Consider the following 21340-nt stretch of genomic DNA (forward strand, 5'->3'; position numbering starts at 1 on the left):
AACATGCATTTGAAGACACATTTCTTGATTTCTAAGCATAAATCTGTATAATCTTAGATCAGATTTTTCAATATGTTCAAGACACTATTAAGTGAATATTTATCACTGGACGTAGCAGTTTCCAGGGAGACACAAGCACCACACAAAACAGACGTGCAACATACAAGATGGAGTATGGTTGAAGTTTGAAGTTGTGAGGCGAAGTCACTAATCTTCCTACTGCCCTGCTGATATTTATTTGTACACACATTATGAAAGTGGCCCCATGTAGGCCTAATCAGGAGTCTAATTCCGCTGTGCCAAACCACTCGTACTTGCCATGCAAAACAAATCCATTGCCAAATTATAATTTAAGTAAAATAATAATAATACACCAATAAGCACATTAAACCTATAGCACAGACTATTCAGTGAATTCAGCTGACATAACCTTTGTAGTCTCCGCAGACCTCACCAGTTAAGGAAACATTTAACAATAACAGCAGGCTTTTTATTCGTTTCCACCCTGTTTTTTAAACTCTGTATTCTGAGCTAGCTCATATCAGATGGCTGCTGCTGGACTACCATAGCAAAGCTGCAAGATGTCATTGCTAGAATTTATATGGAGAACAAGATTTAGCATCCTTGGAAGCTCTTGCTGTATTTATCATAGATGATTAGTATTATGCCAGTGCCGACAATAAAGCGTTATGCATTTCCCCATTCAACAAACAAATATACACAGAGATATAGAGGCACAGGTTTGTTTGTTTTTACCCTGGAACAGAGATCCTGAGGTTTAGTGGAGAGGTTCTGAGGCATCTCCCTGCAACGAGTGGAAAGGTTCAGTATAGCAGTAGCAGCCATGTGCGCTGCTTCCATGTCATGGGTATAGTCAAAGCTGCTCTTGCTGCAGGTACTGCTGGCGCTGCTGCCTCCTCCACAGCTCATATTGCTGCTGCTGCTAGGGGCATAACTGCTTGTTGTGCTGCTAGTTGGGCTGGAGTTCTTACAGTAACGTTTTGCTGTGGGAAGGAAATATGACAAGGATGACTCAAAAGGGCTGGCACTTATGTACGCACATGTAAAAAAGCAATGCAATCTGCAGAGAATGGTGTTCAAAAGGAACGGCAAAGACTATCAAGGGAGGGGGAAACCCAAGGTGTGTTTGTGTGTGTGTGTATGTGAGTGTGTGTAAGGGAACCACTCTTGATAATTTTATGATATTCGAGTGCGGCTTCTTTTGCACAAGAAACCTGGATGTGATACTGAAAAGAAGCAGAGCGATAATCTCCAGAGTATTCTGCAGCGACACTCAGATCAGTTTTATAGCAAGCAAAATGTGCACAATGCACTATAAGGAGGGCTTTTAAAAAAACAAAAGCCACACACACACACACACACTGTTAACTGTTGGCAGGAGAAGAAGGAATGCACTGCCCCAGGAAAACGGGAGAACTTGCACAAAGCTCCTAATTCACACTATTTTCTGAGGGGGCCTGACAGATAAAAATCTCACTGAGAAGATAATATGCTTGATCTCCTCTGTGTTGCCTTTGAAAGTGTTGCACCCTAAACAGTACATTAAGAAGGCATCCCCTCATGAGCTGAACCTGGAACTATTGGAATTCCTTTCTCACCTACCCAGCCAACTGTTTATGTAATATTAAAAGCTATTATGTCTTGACACAATATTTTTTTTGACAGCATCTAATATACAAAGGTTGGTTCAGATGTAATGTCAAAAACCATGGTACCTGAAGGTTTTGCCTGTGGGGCAAATAGATGGTATTGGGGCAAGAATATAATCAGGAAAGTGGCACAGCGTTAAGGGGTAAAATTTCCTAGCCCAGTTCTGTGGTTTTGATCTGAACCCAGCCCCTCCCCCTGCCAATTGCAATGACTATTTAATTTCTAAACGCCTCAGGAGTCAAGACCAAAGGAACTTCTACTCCATCATTCTTTTCTCACAGGACGTTCACAAGTAAGGACCTCTACACACTTGGTCTATGCATCTTCTAAAGCTAACCAGGTTCATGGCCATCATTACCTCTTGTGAGAGCAAATCTAATAGTTTAGCTATGCCCTGTGTGAAGAAGTGCTGTCTTTTGTCTGTCCCAAAGAGCCTTTTCACAACTCTTCCATATCAACATCTAGTTTTGCATGGTGCAAATGGAGGGAAGGATGGGAGTTTCAAAGCAATGTCTGGGTCCCACAAAACCCTATGCACAAATAGATCCTAAGCTTCCCTGGCCCAGGAAGTCTCTCTGTTTTAGAAGTGGTCATGGTGATTCAAACCATTTGATTCTAGGCATCTAAGTTGTGTGCCTTTTTGCATGCTAAACCAATATCATTATTTTTTAAAAAGAACCCTCCTTACTGTCACTACTTTATGTTCTGAGCACGCATTGGTCACCTGACATTTTTTTTTCTGATGAACTTTGACACAAGCTATGCCTCGATATTAACAAAAGCTCAAACATTCCTCAGTTAAGATGCCAAACCCTTTGCTCAATTTTCATTTTTAATCATCTGGCACCATAAACTGATGTTTAATTTCCAGATACTAAAATAATCACAGATATTTAGACATTCAGAGAACAGCTTCACCCATAATTTGTCCCTGAAATACTGAAATAATCAATATGGCTCAATATATAATTTGTTGACAATATGAATGCTATGGGGGAAGTGTTGGGGCATGTCTGAAGAGGAGAAAACTCAGGTTCACCTCATACACTACAAAAATACTTTAGACTATATTTCTTTTTCCATCTCTGACATCAACATAATGAAAAGTTACAATTCAACAATCAATATGCGACCAACTCCATTGGTGTATTATCTATATAGCCAAATACATCTGCTTGCTACAAGCACACATGACACAATATCATGGGGACAGAACAAATGTTTTGCGTACAATAGTAAGAATGTACAAAGAAAAAAACTGAGGTTGAAAAGGAAGCACAATTAATTTGTTTAAAGAATGTCAGCACAAATCTTATTCCGAAAAACATTTGTTTCTTCTTCCCACTCCTTTTGACTTTCCCCAAGTCATTCCTCATTTCCTTATTATTAAACCTCTAACTTCTCTGTATCCAGTCCCTTATTTGTTTCTACTGCACAACCTATGATCTGCCAAGTTGAACACAGCCCATCATCAACCATAAAGGTCCAGCCAGAGCTCAATAAACCCCTTACTTTTGTTGCTTGCTTGAGACTTGAAAACAAATTCTCTGTGTTGACACCTTCCCCAGTTGTAGACTGTCCCTTCCCTGGAAACATGTCTGCCTTATGGCATTTTGGCACCAGACAGAGACCTGTTTATTTGCCCAGACATTTATGGGTTGTTAAGTACAGTTATGGAAAGTTGGCCGTTGCTTCAGTTTGTGACTGAACCATGACTGAATTTTAGAGTTCTGTTTTTATTGTCTCATAATTGTTTCAAATTGTTGTAGTTTTCAATTACGTTGTAACCCATCCTAGAGTGATGTGATGAGGAACTGGCTAAGCACATATTTTTAAACAAAATATAAGGAGAAGGGGTGATAAGGATATGACTATCACAATCATATCTATTTATAAGTTGTACAGAAGTGGTCAAATGTAAGTTCCCTGGGCCAGGTAACCTTACTTCTGTATTATATACTAGCTTGCTGCTGAAGCATAATAGACTACTTATTAGTAGCACCAGCAGTGCAATCACAACATTGGTTGGATTAAATCCAGGCACTTCTGCCTAACTAGGCTGTGTTTTGATGGAATCATAGCTATTCTCATCCAGTGATCTTCTTTTCTTGCTTAATTCTAAATACAAGTGAATAGATAAGAGAATAAATCTGTGTCAAGACTGAAGGTTGCATCCAACAGTATAACTGCATGAGCAGAACAAATACTGTTCATGCAACAGAACTTCCTCTCCCTCTCCCCTCTCCTGCCCAATCTGCTCTTCCTAACCTTCGAGAGCAAGTTTCGGGTGTATCTGTGCAAGGGGAGCAAAAGTTCTACGCGTGAGCAGAAGTCATTTGTCATGTTCAATGACTTTGTTGGATACAAACCCTTACATCGAGGGTTGACCCTACCATTAGGCAGAGTGAGGTGGCTAGCTCAGGTGGCTGAGTTCGGCTGTCACGAAAGGGCAGAAAATATTTAATTTATTGTCATATTATTTTTTTGCTAGGGAGAGATGCTTGTGGTATTTTCTGCATCATGTGCCAAAATAACTTGGCCAGTCTTGGTTACTATGCACCTTAACTTTAAGAGTGCCACCATTTGCTGCTCTGCCTCAGGCAGCAAAACGTCTTGGATGGCGCCTATTAGCCACTTTATACTTTCAACACTAACATCAATACAACTACTGCAGTAACCATCACTACACCTTTTTATGCCTCACATACAATACAGGCCAACTTCAGTTCATACTTATTAATAAAATGTTCTCTCACCTTGCACAGTGCAGATAAGCCCCATTTAGATGTTCTCCATCACTGACAATCCAGTTCAACAAATCCTCACGGAATAAGCCTTCACCTTAAGCACGTTCCTAGGCTTCTGGCCTCCCCTAAGAATGCTTAAGTTCTTTAGTGAATTGAGGTCCTAAAAGGGTAATTCCTTGGTCCTGACTACACCTTAATTTATACAACTATGAAGACATAATCCATGCCAATTCTTGTGTGTGAAGGCTTCAATGCATACACACAATAGCTGTAATCCCTTTCAAAACCCTACTAGTTCCTCAAAAACTCTTTCATACCGGTTTTATGAAATTTGTGTATAAATTGACATGAGAAAGTAAAATCATGGCTAGCATGCCATTTATTGCCCTGCTTCTGCAAATGAAATCCATGACTGGAGAGAAAAAGGGTTTGCGTGAGGCGTTACCATAGTTTGTCAGATAACAGACTTTGTAGACTTGTTTTTCACTATATACTCATCTTTTGTTTTGTTTTTTGTTTTTTTGAATAAAAAAGAACTCAGACGATGGGTGTGTATGTGTCTTATACCTGCGTTTCATGTCTTCCCCCAAATTAAGATAAATTAAGATCCTGTCCAATAACAAGAGAGCACTGTACTAATCAGTCCAACAAATGGAATCTGATATCTATGTTTGTTACATACAAAAACAACACTACCACAGAATTTTGTTGTGGAGTCTAAATATGCGTATCGGCATCGGCACCTGGCATTCTCACCCAGTTGACAAGGCCTCAGGATCTTGGCAAGACTCACACATGCTGACACCTGTCTGGTTCCCCCTTTTGCTGGGCACCCTGTGTTGTGAGCAGCTGGATAGGGAGTGCTCTGTATTCCAACACAGTGCTGCTCCAGGTATAGTGTGAACTATCATCTAAATTATGTCAGGATTGGCTGTGGGTGGGGAAGGGATGCAGAATTACCATACAAACAGGTCCCAGAAACACTCAAGCCGTCTTCACCATGATGCACCTAGAAAGTTGGGCAAACTGCACACCTCCCACTTTGTCTACACAGAATTTCGGTACAGTCCAAACACACAATTGCTCAAAGCGTCATCTGTTATTCTGGATACTGCTAGTATGCCTAAACAGGCAACAGAAGTCTCTTGCTTTATTTAAAGAATTTACAACCCCCTTTTCTACAAAACCTTATACCTTGAAAGTTGCCTCGCAACAAAACGATGCGAGCGTGCTCCAGTTTGTACATCTTTCACTACTTTTCACACCAATCTCACTCTATGTCTGTTCCAAGATGTTAGGTCTATAGTGGATTTGTTTGTACTATGGTTAAGATTGTCACTTGGACATTTCTGTACCTCTTCTTCACTGCTAGGAACCGGATTGTTTTACACTGACATGTTGTGTATTAAAAAACAGAATTGAAAACATGGCACACATCTCCCCTCCCTCCTTCTGCCCACAAAGGTCTAGTAATCATGTGAAGTCTCGGTGCTAATCTATATTCCACAATCATTACACTCCCCCTGCCCCCCGCCAAAGTAGAGTCATCAGCAGAATCAGGTGATATATAATAATTACAGGTTTTCCAGCACTACCCTCCCTCAGCCCAAAAACCCCCCATCAAGAATTTGGTAATATATTAGGGCCATAATTAACATGACTAACAAAAGGTGTTGGCACTGCAGCTAAGTTCAACACATTTCCATTTCTCAAACCTCAGAGAGCAAGCACATTATCTTTGTGAGTTAGCAAAGCATTACATAACCCATAAGTCTGGCTCTCCTAGACATTAAAATGGACGCTAAACTACATGGCCTGGGGCCACTGCCCATTTGTATTGCAAACTTAATAACAATAATCCACCAAACTCAATCATTAGACATGATTTGGGGGGGACGGACACAAAGCAATCCAGAATCCAGCATGATATAAAGTTTTTGACATGCTTTCATGAAAAGTTCCAGGCAACACCATCATCAAATGAATAGAATTCCCTTAATATAGCAGAAGTCTGCTTATCTGCTTTAAAAAAACAAAACAAAAACCCATCCTTATTCTTGTTGCTTTTCTGCAACCTACCTACTGTTGGCCAAAGTCGTTTTTATGTCAACCTTGTGTAATTAAGGACCAAGTGATATTGACCTGTGCCTTAACTTTTTCGGCCTAATGGATTGGGCCGCAGAAGCAGAAGCAGTTGTGAGTCTCAAGGCTGCAATTTCTGACATAGAAAAATGCAGAAACCATACCATTTTTATTACTACCAAGCAGGCAGGTGAGATAAATAGACTTCCGCTCTATTACATAGGCATGAACACATACAATACTCAGATGCGGTCTGTACAATCCACACCATTGTTAGATGCAGATTGGTTTCTGATGATTAAAGAGTGTGCACCTCATACCATCATATCCTTTGGGAGAAATATCCCTTGATTGCACCTTGGGAGCTATGGCTCTCTTGCCATATGCATGGTTGTCATAACTGTTATATTCAAACGTAGTCTTAGAGTATTTCTCTAGTTCCTTGGCCAAGTTGGAGCGGGGTGTTGTGGTGGGGACATTGTTTCTGTAGCCATACTGAGGGATCTCCAGCTGCTTAACAAAACACATGGGCCTAGAAATTAAACAAAAACAAACAAACAAACACGTACAGTGTGTTAGACAGATAATACACAATTTGAAGCCTTGATAGTAACACTTCTTTCAGCTTGTTTACTGCACACAAGCGGCAGCAATGCATTTATTTATGTATTTATTTAAGCGCTTAAGTTGTATTTTAGCAGGACACCTTCCTTCAACAAAAGCCCAGAGAAAACAAATCATAATTACACTACAAGTGGCTAATAGCAAAAGAAATAGGCAAATGGGTCCTATTAAACCAACAACAACACCAACACCAACACACACACAGGTATGTTCCCTTGCTATATGAGGCAATAAGGGGAGGAGCATAATTACAGCAGCTCTGCAAGGAGATAGCAAAAGTTACCTGAGCATATTACATGTGCATATAAGTTTTGGAGCAACAGCAATTCCAGGGCCTACCTGCCCCTGGAATAATTTCTAAATCTAGGATGATCAAGGTGCGGGCAATGAGTCCACATGTGCTTTGATATCTAGTGCGTCCACCAACGTCCTGAAGTCTACTCATTGAACTATACTGCCACTGGACCTACATTTAACAGCACTAAAATTTTGAACTGGTTAGTGCTGGCACCATCAGTCTTTTCAGCTCCCCAAGAGGGCATAATGGTTGACATGCCTCCTTTATACATACTTTTTTCTCACCTACCATTAAGGAAAGGAAAATGCCATATTAGCAGGCTTGTGTGGTGAGATCAAACAGACCTTTTTAAAGTTCTGTGATTTGACTATTTTGCTGTTTCTTTGCAATATCTATGGTCTTATTTCAACTGCTGTTGACCTTAGCATTGCTGGTAACTCATTATTGCAACAAATCATGGTGTGTAATACTGGGTATAAAATTAGAAGCTTCCCACAACCCCTCCCCCGGAAGAGACCAACTCACGTCTCTTCAAAGGTGATGGGACAAACTCACCCCTGATAAGTGTGGCAATGTCATTTTCAAGTGCTTCCCCATTGCAATCATAAAATGGCAAATATATAACAATGCAAAATTTAAAAACATCATATATATATATAAGTAAAAAACCCCTTCCAAGCTGAAATAAAATATAGATGGCAGATTTGCTCCAATGCATGACTGTAAATTTGTTAAAGGAAAGCCTCAACTGCACTATCATGGATGGGAGCTCTGTTACGTATTAGTTTGTTTAATAAGATGGTCTAATAATATAGGTTGGCTTTGTGCCTCTCAAAGTGAATGTGAGAAATGTTACATAACCATAAACTTTTAGACTTCCAAAGTATTATTTCATTGGGATTTAGGTAAAAGATATGTATGTATAAATAAGATTTTATTACTCATCCACTTTGATTTTATTTCACATGTTGGGGTGGAAAACTGCTTCTGAGAGAACAGAGCCCAACAGTGTTCTGCAAACACAGAACCAAGATCAGTAAAGCAAAAAGCTGCTTTAAACTATGGAAATAGAATTCAGATACTGTGCCGTCAAAACAAATACTAATTGTACACTGGATCACATATTCTGTAAATCAGATTTCTTCTCAAAAGGCTTTTAAAAATGTATCCTACTCCACTTGCAGTGCAAAAGGGATATTTCCCCAGGAAGCACCACCTCGGTGGGAAATCCTAAGTAACCAGGCTTCAGTTCTGGATGCCAAAGGCACCACCATTTTGCTCAGCCTGAAGACAAAAAGGCAGAAGCATGTTGTTGCTGCTAGGACACAACTTTAGGTCAAGGTGTGCAGCAAAAAGCCCCCAAAAAACTTGGGCGCTTCTTATGGGTTAGTCTGTTTGAAATCAAGTTGAAGGTAATAACAGCAGTCGATACGTGCTTAGCCAGCACAAATATCACAGGGCGAGCTTCAGAGTTTTCATCTTAAGAGCTCTTACAGGAGAAAGGCAGCGGAGAAGTCAAATCTGAGGTGACAATGTAACTCAGATCACCTATCAAGATCTGAAAGGCACGACAGTCCCAGCGGCAAAAGCAAAAGTGCCAAAACATCTATTTGAGGAATCTGTCAAAAGCTCAGGTGCTGCTTCTTATAAGAGGCTTCCTTTGCATGGCATTTGACTTTGCACTAAAGAAATTCTGGTTCGAAAGCAATGGCAAGGCTACACCAGCTTTGTTCTGTTCCTCTTGGCAGCTGCCATGGAAGAGTCTTATCTGTGGTATTGTTATTTTGATCAACAAAGAAGTTTCCCCCCAAAATTGTATCTGAAGTGGAAGAGTATGTGGAACACCAAACCCTAAATCTGTAAACTCACATCGTATTTCTGAATGATGAACAAAATCAGTCATGCTTCTTCTTTGGAAAAATAATCTTGTTTTTCTAATGGCAAGGGGAAAGCACACTGATACATATCTGATGTCTGTGCCTAATTTAACTATCACCCCCCCCCCATTTTTAGACTGTAGAAGAAGCCAGGAAAAAATAATACCAGGGGAACTCTGCAGTGTTTGGCTTTCAAATAGTGGCATTCACTATTAGCAAGTTTTGCCGTGCTTTGCATTTTCAGTCTTCCAGATTATGGAGTGATTTGCAACAAAACCTGCAGTTCCAGGGCAGTACTAAGTGCATTTTCAAATACCATTTGAATGAAGATTAGAAACATCATTAGTAGTAAAAACCACCACAAGATTTCTAGGCTAAAACACGATTCCTGCTTTCTTTTGTGTATGGACGATATTATTAAAATGTCTTTGCCACTGGATTTGCATTGCCATTGGATTAATGAGAGATCTGAAGGCACTCTAAATGTAGCTTCAGACATCACGTTTGTGGGTTTGCTTTTGACATCACTGTAAGTCGTAAATGCACATGGAAATGAATCCAAAATAGCCCAGCATGTTTTGACCAAACCCTCAGCTTTAAGCTTGAGTTTTGGCTGGATTTTTTTCAGATGATCCAGTATCATGAGGCCACTAAAAATGGTCATTAGACATGTCACTGTGAGAGAGGAAAGCAGAATCTAAATCTGTACCTTCAAGTGAAGCCATTCTGTTAATGTTTACAATTAACTAGTTTCCTGACAGAAAACATAGGAAAACTCTCTCTTTTTTCCTAGGGAATGCTGTGTACATTACATATATGCATTTAATTAGAAAATATTACAGCACTTGGGTGACCTACACAGCAGAGGACATAGCCTTAGGATCCTGACTCTCAAGATTCCCAAGAAAGGTAACTGCTTCAAGGAAATGCTTATAGGTTCTGCACAGGACAACCTAGAAATTGTATTCCTGAGGAATGAGATGAATCATGAATTATTGGCAGCAATAAAACTGTAAGCCATATGATGGTGTAACTTTATCATTCTTTTTAGAGAGAATAAGAAGCCAACTAAACCTCAGTGGGTGCTTTTCATTGTTAAATCTAAGAATGAAAATACTTTTGAATTAGAAATCCATACTGGCAAACTAAAATTTTGAAAAATAGGGCTTCTGGTTTTCATTTAAACTGATATTTACTAGTAAACGCCTGCTGGAAAAAACAAGACTTACCGGTAAATATTAGTTTATTTCCCAAAGATATCAACTTTTTTTCACACTGTTCTTAGTTTCAGAACTCCAGCAGGCAGCTTTACACCAAACAATGCCTAAGACAAAAATGAGCTTTTCAGCTTTATTGATATTTGCCAAAAAAACATTAACCCACCCACCCCCAGGGTATATTGGTAGGCAGATAAATGCTGAGAACAGGATCCAGAAGCCCTAATTCTAAACACTTCTTCAAGGGTCGTATACTTTTTCTCTTTTTTTTAGTGCTCAGGCTAACTTATTATGCAATTAATCTGGTATACGCTATTAAGTGTGAGAGCAACTCTTAATACCTCAAGACACGATCTGATGCCTGGTTTGATTTGGATGCATCACAGCTCTGATGCTTCTCTTGAGCTTTAGCCAGTTTCTCTGCTGCAGCAATAGGACATCCCGAGAGGCTGCAATTACAGAAAGAAAATGTAATTGTCGTGTCCTGAATAGCTTCATAGAGCCCTTCTTAGTAAATATAAGGAGGAAGCTTGCCAGGAACAAAATAATCTGCTTTTTGATGCCCTGCGTTACTCCTCTTCGATGCACAACTCTAGCCTTTAAAGACACAGGGCTGACATCATTAAAAAAATAAAATAACTTCCTATCCCACTGTACATAAGAAAAGTTCTGTGAAACGTGTGACCCACCAAGCCAAACATACTTTCCAAGCTACATATTGCGGCATGCCAGCCAGGTACTTGAATATTACCGTTTTAGCCGTTCTACAATTTCTGCAAAAAACAAAAGTTTAACGAGCTGTTGATTAACCACCATAAATAGCTGGTGAGCTGCAATCAGCTTGATAGGTCACAAGTTATGCTTTAGTTTCGTGTTCTGGTAAATGTGCAGGAGAACACTACTGCCAGGCAAACAGAATGAAAATCTGAAAATTCCACTTTGCAATACTGTCGGGCAGGATTGCCAACAAGTATTATCCGCTTTGGAAAACTTTGTTATTTATATCACTACACTGGTATTTCAGTGGCAATGACGTGTAGGCCAAATTACGCAGGTTAACACATTACACAATCATTGTTTTGCTTTTAAATTAAGGCTGCAACCCTGAAGCTGCTTATTTGAACATAAGCTTTGCTGAATTCAGGACTTACAACTGGTAAAGATGGTTAGAGCTGACCTGCAAAATGAAGCTGTGCCAATTGTAAATCAAAATAGAATTTAGCCTATAAGTGAAGATATTGCTTGCTGCTGAAATGGATGGAAAGCTGCCTTGGAAAGAACCCAGAATCATGAGGATTCAGGAGCTATGGAGCTGAGCATATAATGACAGTTCTGCTTCTGCTAGAAAACAGTTTATGAGAAAAATAAACAACACACTGGAAGTAGCATATATATGAACATTATGACGAGGTAAAGGAAAAGTTGTTTATCTGGTCATAGTTTGCAATATGCTTATCTGATTTCAAAATTTCTACAGAGGAAATCAATACACTCTATGGCAGAATTCTGAACAGAACTTCACTCTGAATCTTCCTGAGATCTAGAAAGTCATTCCCCTCTCTATAGGGGAAAAATAAATCATAAAGCCATAGAAATGTTTAAGAGAAGACACGATACAGTAGACAATGTTTCCTAAACTCTTCCATGGATTACATGGCATGCACTGAGGTGACATGACCACTGGAGTTCATTCATTCAGACATCCTCCATGCCTCTTAGCAAGAGATTACTATTGCTAACCAGCAACACCCATTCTCAAAGTAGATATCTTTTAGGGAGCATGGCAGAAGGGGCCAGGAATGGAGAATAAAATAATGCAGACAGAAAGAGTGCCAAACAGTACTCCTTGATGTCTCAAAAGCCATGGATCTGAGACATGGTGTTTTAATAATCCTACAGCTTTCCCCAGTGCTATTGTCAAAGCCATGGACATTAAGCAGGGTCAATATTTTTTTCAGTTTCATTTAAGGTGCTGGACTCTCCTTCATTGGAAGTTTTTAAGCAGAGTTTGGATGGCCATCTGTCATGGGTGCTTTAGCTGTGATTCCTGATATATTTGTTTTTAACTTCTTGGCCTCAATTACAGTGGGTTGGATCCAGAGTAAGCTAGTTGAACTTCGTTTATATTGAAATCAATGTGAAAAGTCAGCAATAACTAAAATGAAATTTGGTTGCCCTTCACATTAGCTATATTTAAGGGCAGGTTTGTCTAGGCCTTCAGGTTTTTGGTTGATGTTGACTCTGGAGCCAGTTATATTATTTATTGCTGCTGAGTTGGGTTTTAAATGTTTTTATTTTCAAATTTTTTAAAAAAAAATATTTTAGCTGCTATTTTATATTCTATGTTGTGAGCTACCTTGCTGGAGGAAGAGTATGGTTTAAAAGCAATCATACATAAATGAAGTCCCACTGATTTCAATAGAAGTGAAGGTCAAATCACGAACACCACAATCCATGTCTACTCAGAAGTTAGTCTTACTGAATTCAATGGGGCTTATCCCCACTTATGTGGGATTCTCAGTCTGGATCCAATCCTTTTATCTTCTGTAGCTTTGAATGGGACTATCTCCAAAAGCAAATTAAAAAGACAACAACTTCCTGTGGATTTTAAGATAATTTGAAAACAATCCTGCTGTTTTAGTCCTTTATACTAGAAGACTTTACTATCTGTGTATAGAAATTTAATTAATTAATTATAATAATTTCCAGTTCTACACAATTTGTTATTTACAATGCACTGGAATCTACAGCACTTCGTGAACAAAAAAAAGGTTAGTAGCTTAACATGGTGTAAAGAAACTATCCTGGTTCTGATTAGATACACCTTATTTTAGTATCATCGGTGATATTCTCCAGAAGTGCCATTTTAGATTTCAATCAGGTGGCAAAGAGATTTCAGTAGAGCTGAGGGGCTTTTGTGTGTGTCAGGATTCGTATCATGGTTAAGAGGCTGCTCTCTGAAATATTGAAGTGCATATTGTGAAGAAGCAGAACATTTTTAAAAAATTGTTGCAGCTACCTTTTTTTGTACCTCAAAACAAACAGATATGCAGGTGACTCATATTAAAATACAGGTGAGAAATAATTGCAAGCAGCCTGAAGCACTGTGGGAAGGAAGGGTAGCTAGCGACCTCTCCCCCAATGATAGAAAATACCTATTGCAGCCTGCTGAAGGAATTTAAACTTGTATATTCAGTTCTCGCTTAGGAAATGCAAATGCTGGCAAACAGTGACAAGCCTTGAAATATAGCTTATTATTTGAATTAACTGTGTGCCAGAGTTAATCCTCTCATACGATAAGCCGTAAAGGACAATCAGACTGAGCACATCAGTCCATCTGCTCAATTAAGGCCCAGAGCATCTTCACGCACACACATACACACATTTGCACACAAACACACACACTTGTCAGGAGACGTTCAGAGGTGTTGTTGCTGTGAAATGGTATCCACCTACATTATAGCTCAGTGAGCACATCATCTTACCTTCTGTGAGAATTCCTGTTGCTATTTACGTGGCCTCGGCCTGTGCAGCCTGGTGTAGGACACTTAAGAACGTTTTCATGCATGGCAAGAACTTGACAAGGAGAAGGAAAGGAAACAGCAGAGTGTGGAAACAACAACAAGAAGAAAAAGATTTCAAGTCCCAGTCTGTAGGAAGCCATTTTAGTACAAAGCAAGATTAATTAATGATCAGCATTCCTGAAAAGAGACACGTGACAGGTATAGCCAATAAAAGCCTGGTGAAGGAAAGAGGTGTTGTGGTACTCATTAACATAGGGATGATGTTAATACATTAAGAGTTATGGAGGGCAGGTTATCTAACAATTAATGTGTCTCTGGTGTGACAGTGAAGCAGGAGGCTGCATACATAAGCACTGAGCAAAAGCACTGAACAGCACAGTGGTGAGTTGGAGGTTGGAGCAGTTTTAAGGTGCAGATATGCAATAATAAACTTGATTAGGTACACAAAACAGGCATCCAGAATCTGGAGTCCATAACTGCATAAAATGTATGCGAATTCTGAGGTGCTGAAAGCAGTACCAGAAAGATCTTTGAAGCCCAGCTATGGAATTGGTTCCGAGCCCCGCAACTGCCTTGATTACGTAGGACTAGCGCTTGTTAAAAGTTCAATGGCAGTTACACTCATGTTGTGATCAGAATAATTGCTAAAAAATAATAATCTATAGCTGTCAATAAATCATAAAGGGTCCAAAAAAGGAAGAAGAAGAAAAAAAAGGGGGGGGAGAAACCAATATAAGCAAAGAATGTGAGCACATTTTAAATTCAAGGGGGTGGTGGAGTGATAAATTAGGAATAAAAGGAACCAACAAGGTCTGGTTTAAACAAAAATGGGTTGTCATTTTCCACCACCAAGCAAGCATTGGGGAGGGGCTGCAATTCAGCGATAGGGGAGCACACTACTTTGTAAATAGCATCTCCGCAATTTTCCAGTGTGGGATTTGAAATATCAGGGATCCAATCCTACAGATCTCATAGTCTCTGGATTCAATACAGTAGGACAGTACTTATAATTTACTTGAACTGAAAACCACTATGTGCCAAACATTCACTTTTTTTTTTAACGTTTAAAAATAAATTGAGCTGCATCCAATTGGTGTGCATGTGTACAACATGAAAAATGCTCAGATCTGTGTCACTGTTGCTGGACAACTAGTGCAAAATTATGCTACATTTCAAAGGAACCAATCTTTTTTTAAAAAAAGCATGTGTAATGCTTACACAAAAGCCTAGAGGATATAAGGAATAAAGCCTGTGCATAATTGATTTAAAGAATAGTCACAACCACCATCATTCATCACCATCACCACACTACTAGCAGTGTACTAAAGATGTGAAAGCTTCACTTTGGATTTCCTGCTATTCAAAGCTGTTCTTGAAACATGCTTTACAAGCCCAGCACTGCAGGAGTAGGGTAAGGAGGAAAAAAAAAGAGATAGATAGAAAGAGAGAGATGATCTCACCTTTTTCACTTTTGTCACTACTGAACATGCAAACCGTTTAAAGCTATATTCTTCTTTGATTGGTAACGTTTTCTAAATGCTGTATGTTTACCATTTACGTTGGGGGGGGGAGGAGATGAACCACTTTGAGGAACTGAGTAAACATTTGTGTTTGAGAAAATTATAGGCCTTGCTAAACTGGAAATTGAATTCCTTTGATCAGCTCGATTCACACACCAGCTGAGAAGCAGTGTTGCTTCCTTAAGAGGGATTTCCCTTTCTGCGAGTTTTAAGGGAGGATATGAAATGGACAATACTCTGCCATTGATGCCCTCATACCACTTTTAACTCCAGACTGAGTTAAGTGCTTTCAAGACTCAAAAGTTTCTTGCAGCTTCTCTTTCCAAATCTTCATTGTCATGAATGAAAAATACTTTTTTCACTTAATATATGTGATGATACTACATCACATGGTAATTACTTCTCAATGTAATGGCAACATGTAGAAGCACTCTCATAGTGCTAGTGTTTTCAGTGGCAGATATATGAAGAGCTGCTTTGTGGAAAATGACTGTCCTGACCCTAACCCGATGGGGTGATCCTTAAGGAGAATTGAGACAGTTTCACACTGTGTGGAATTTGACTAAGTTCTAAACAGAGGAGACCCACTGAAATTAATGAACATGACTAAGGTCCCTTAATTCTAGTGGGAATTCTTGATCTCGCTACTATATTAACTATGTTGTTCTGGTGTTTTATATTTATTATTGTTGTTTTTCATTGCAAGCCACTTCCACTATTGTTTTAATGGAAAAGTGGGGTGTAGTTATTAAATCAAATACAGTGGTGCCTTGGCTTTAGAACTTAATTCGTTCCGGGAGTTTGTTCGACTCCCAAAACCGTTTGAAAACCAAGGCGCGGCTTCCAATTGGCTGCAGGAGCTTCATGCACTCAATCAGAAGCCGTGGAAGCCACGTCGGACGTCTGGCTTCTGAAAAATGTTTGCAAACTGGAACACTCGCTTCCAGGTTTGCGGCATTCAGGATCCAATTTGTTCGACAACTAAGCTGTTCGGGAACCAATGAATCAAATCTACATGTAGCCCAGCTTTTAGAAAGCCACCATCTTGCAAAGACTGGATAGCAAAGTTGGTAAGAACGGAGTGCTGGTGCTGACAAGTGTGATGCAGATAAAGCGTGTTCTCCTTCATGGAGAGCACGTGTTGCAGTGGGGTCTTCCAAGACATCCCACTGTTGCTGGGCGGGTAAAGGTAGCTGGCCGCCATTGCGATTGGGTTCCTCTTGTCATTGGGGAGAATTTGATGTTGCCATTTTTTGATTGATAGCCAAGAAGTTTTATATTCCCCGTGCGCAGCGTTGAGCTTCCTCTTCGCTGCGTGCATTGGATTAGCTGCCCACCCTCCCTATAGTTGTTAGGGGCATGGATTGGCTGTGCCTGCCCCTCCAATGCTGCTGCTGCTGCAGCAAGGGTATTCCATTAAAGGAGCCCAGGGGCTCGCCATGCTTTTGTCCAAACCCCTGTCAAGGGGCTAGGGCCACACAAGAGCCCCTGGGAGCATTTGGGGAGAGGTGAGGGCATGGTTCCCAGCTCCATCTTTCTCCCCAAAATGTTTTCCCTTTCTGACTTTCGTGGGCATGCAAATGTCAGTCTGTCCCTGTGCGGGGTCAGAGAGTCGCAGCCAATGCCTAAGCAACCACTCACATTTTTTGTCTTTTAATAAAGTTGTGGCCAAAATTATGCCAAAAACCTTAAACAAAAATTCCGTGTGAATTGTGTTTTATTGGGGTAGCTTGGGGACCTCGACACACAACGCCCGGTTGCAGGTTTGATCTCTGGGACAGCTGCTTATTCCTGCATTGCATGAGGTTGGCCTGGGTGATCCTCAGGGTCCCTTTCCAACTCCTTAATTCTATGATTCTATGATTGGAAGCCTTGTTTTTGTAATGTTTGAAGCCTCCCACAAAATCTGAGAATCAGTTTAGTATATTCTTCTTAGCAGGTGGGTGGATGAGTTCTGACAATCTCAGACAATTATGGCACCTGTTTTTGGTTTTTTTACATATTTCTTCTCCCTTCATACCTCTTATACAATTGCAGCATTTTTGCACTAACATCCATGCAGAGCTGTATTATTGCAAGTCAACCACAATTCTAAAGGTCAAATATTTGAATTAATTGCTTGAATAATTATGTATATATATAAAAATTTTAAAATGAATCCAATTGCCTATTTTCAAAGTGGAAGGAACATCGGCTCCTTTATTTGAACACGAGAGACTCTATTCAAGAGATGGCTATAATTACTCAGAATTAAAAGCAGCACTGTTTTGTTTTTTTCTGGCGGGGAGGGGGGGAATACCTGCGGCATAGAGAAAAACAACAGTTTGCAAATATCCTAATACTATCAGAATAAAAAGAATACAGCTTTAAAACATCTTTCTTCAAGCATAAAGGTTAGTATAGATGTGAACATGATGAAATAAAGGAAAAAAATGCAAATATAACAGAAAAACAGTTTGCTAAATTGAGACATATCATACTGGAAAAATGGGACAGAGAAAAAAAGAGAAGGGAAAAAAAGTTTCTTAATGCATGCTAGAAAAATTTGTGTGGAGTTTTATCCCCAGTTTCCATGAAACAATGTGGACTTACTTTCTGGAGGGACCCTATCTTTGTGTGGGCATCCTGACAAACTGCGGTGATGGGGGTAAAGCCCCGTTACATGGCCAGTTCCATCACACCCAGGGGTAGGACATTTGCTTTCTTTCTTTTCTGTTCTTGAGGGATCTATAATTTACAACAAATGTGTCAAGTGAATGATGTTTTTCCTTTTCAGATTTCCAAATGGACGAAGGTTCACTTAATGAATTCAGTTACTCTTTGGAAAATGTTCTCAAAGAACACTGGAAGAAAACACATCTACGACTGAAAACATTTTTATCTCCTGCTTCCTTCTTCTGTACCGTAGGCTCCTATGATCACAGCTGTCCTCCATTCATGGAGGGTAAATGGTGGTGACTTTCTTCCAGCAAAGCCACACACCACTGTCAACATAACTTCTGTCAAGCATTAGCTATAAGTTGGCTCTGTTTTGAATTTGTTTTAAAAACTATTTTCCTCATTATATATTGAAGGCTAGAGATCTACTGCGGGAGAAATTCAGAGTACTGATGATAGTGGACCCAGCTCCTTGCCAAAATTCTTCAAAGATGCAATGCAAATTTATTCTTTTTCAATGGCATGCTAAAACAGACAACACTGTTTCTCAAAAGTTTGCTACAGAATATAAGAACTTACAGAAAAGGATGTTTCTTTCCACTGAACATTAACTACAAGTTTTGTTTTTTTAAAAAAGTTAAGACTTGCTTTTAAATTGTCCTGTGAAAGACACCACATATTTAGAACACTTAGATATTCATAACATTCATAATGAAGAGTTGCATCACATTTTGCTGTTTTCATAATAACCTATGAAAATTATTTTTCTTATTACGCTTATGTGTGTGTTTGCAGAGAATATTGTGGAATTACTGCTGAAATTGGAATTAAAACTGGAACCCCCAATAGCATCCTTTTACTGAATGCATGGGGGGGGGTTGTACTAAAATACCCCTGCTCTTTCCATTTACACAATCCATTATCCTAGGCTAATTATCTCCCAAGCTAATTTCAACTTCTGATTTGTATCCATATTCTAGGGCAGGGGCAAGCAGCTATTTTGATGTCACTGGACTTTAACCCCGATCAGTGTCAGCCAGCACAGCCCATGGTCAGGGATGTTGGGAGTTGGTACCCAACTCTTTCTTGAGGGCACCATGTTGGCTCTCCCTGTTCTAAAGAATCTGGCAGAGCATCAATACTAACTAGAGTGATAGGAGAGGGAGGCAGGTAAGAATAGTAATGTACGTGTCATGATTCCTTGAAATAGCCATTCTCACCCTCAACCTCCTTACCCCACTGGTTTTCTTCTTTCAGATCCCCTTCTCCCCACCTCCTGCTATAGGTTAGCTTCAGTAGCAATGCTAAAGTTCTTCTTGCAGTGCTGCAACAGCCCTGTGCTGTTGAGTGCCATGAAAAGTAATTAGGTTTTCATTTGTCTCCGCCTATAGAGGCAGGTACTGGGAATGATGGGTGGAAGATACAACCAAAAGGGAAAGGGAGACAGACTGGACATAGACTGGACATAAGACACAGGAAGCTGTCTTATATGAAGCCAGGCCATTAGTCCATCTAGTCTGTCTACACTGGCTGGCAGCATCTCTCCAGGACTTCAGACCAGGGACATTTCCAGTCCTACCTGGAAAGACCAGGGATTGAGCCTGGGACCTTCTGTGTGTAAAAGTGTGTAAAAAAAGATGCTGTACTACCTCTCTTTCATTTCTGATGATGGACCCCAGCCAAAAAGGGGGTCCTGTTCACTCTTTTTTCTGTCTTTCCCCTCTGACAACCATTAAAGGGAGAAATAGTAAGCATGTATGAAGGAGGAGAACCGTCTCCACCACTTCAAATCATAGAAGAAAATTGCCTGTGACCTTCCTTGGTTATGCCTGTGTGAATCAGAGGCTAAAGTCAGCCGTAAGAGAATTGGCAATGCCTAAAAAGATAGGGGGATGATCCTAAAATAAATGATTGTGTAAATATCAGGGCTATCATCTCAGCACCGTTTTCCAATTTGTGTGGCAGTAAAGCCATGTGTACAGAAACAGGCAGCTAGAGCTAATCCTATCTCCCTAACAAATACAGCAATTCACTTTTTTTTTTGAACTCACATATTAAAAAAACCAACATGTCTTACACCTAAAATGTTAGGTGCAAAGCCACTTTCAGAGTTCAGCAAAACACAGTAAAGTTTACATGATTCAGGATAGTTGGGCGAAAGGACCCCTGTGAATTCTGATCAGAAGCTCCAGATCAGAACATCATCCTTTTATACTGTTGCAATGTTTTAAATACAGTACTAGGAATAATTCATATCCGGTATCAAACAAATGCAGCCAGTATTGCTCATAAGATTCTGTCAACCAAACTCAACCATTTTAGAATTCATCCTTTTAAAGCAATGTTTTCATTTTTTAAAAAAAACCCCAAACATTTATCTATCAGTGCTGTGTGTTAGAACCTGGCATTATGACTCTCTTTGCTCCAGGAAGGACATTAATTCCCTTCAGAATGTTGTTATTCAACTGTCTCAAACCTCATAGGTCTCAATTCAAGTCAAACATTATTTTTGTCAGCTCAAAGTTTGGAGAAATTAAGGTGCTTGCCTTTTAGTATTTAAAGCACAGGTTAAAGCAAGAGATTGTATTCCAGGACTTGGGTTTCTAATTAGTGCTGGTTACTGATATATTATACACTGATTCGCAACTCAAGCCAATGCACAGGAAACTCTGGGTTATTTGGCCTCTGCTATATATTTGAGCATTGATTTTTCTGCCAGCTCACAGAATAAAAGTGAGAAGCATATGCAGGAATTTAGCGTGCCACTCCAGGAAGGCTTTATACTGGTGTGCAAACAGTCTGCTTTTGCTCACAGCAGCAGTTTCCCATGACTGGCCTGCCATGATGGGAGCCAGTGCACATGCAACTTAAAGTGGCCAGTTTCATGTGCAAGGGCACATGCTTCCACACCTTGTGGTAGATGTGGCATATCAGAGGGTTGGACCAGCTGACCTTGGAGGGAGCGTCGCTTCCAATTCAAGGATTCTATAATGCAGCGTGCCAGTCACCTATGGAGGCCCACCAACAGGGTATCAATAATCCTCCTGCTTCTGCCGCTTGCCTAACAACTTCAAAACACAGGAAGGCTGCCATACATCTGGCACACTACATAACATGGCTGG

At 39.9% G+C, this 21340-nt stretch overlaps 1 protein-coding gene across 17 annotated transcripts in view; it reads right to left on the minus strand.

Moving 5' to 3' along the window:
• Positions 1–21340, minus strand: part of MYT1L (myelin transcription factor 1 like) — a 280396-nt gene that overhangs the window by 44771 nt on the left and 214285 nt on the right. For 13 of the 17 annotated variants that reach the window (XM_083607083.1, XM_083607078.1, XM_083607085.1 and 10 more), the window contains 5 exons: positions 18153–18287; positions 14002–14092; positions 10858–10965; positions 6821–7032; positions 757–1004 (listed from right to left, as the gene is read on the minus strand). In XM_083607083.1, coding sequence (XP_083463209.1) covers positions 757–1004; positions 6821–7032; positions 10858–10965; positions 14002–14092; positions 18153–18287 — 794 coding nt within the window. The remainder of the gene's footprint in view (positions 1–756; positions 1005–6820; positions 7033–10857; positions 10966–14001; positions 14093–18152; positions 18288–21340) is intronic. The other 4 variants (XM_083607079.1, XM_083607075.1, XM_083607074.1 and 1 more) reach the window with 2 other exon arrangements.

Source organism: Podarcis filfolensis (genome assembly GCF_964270895.1).
Source record: "Podarcis filfolensis genome assembly, chromosome: 3".
NCBI classification, from domain to species: domain Eukaryota; kingdom Metazoa; phylum Chordata; class Lepidosauria; order Squamata; family Lacertidae; genus Podarcis; species Podarcis filfolensis.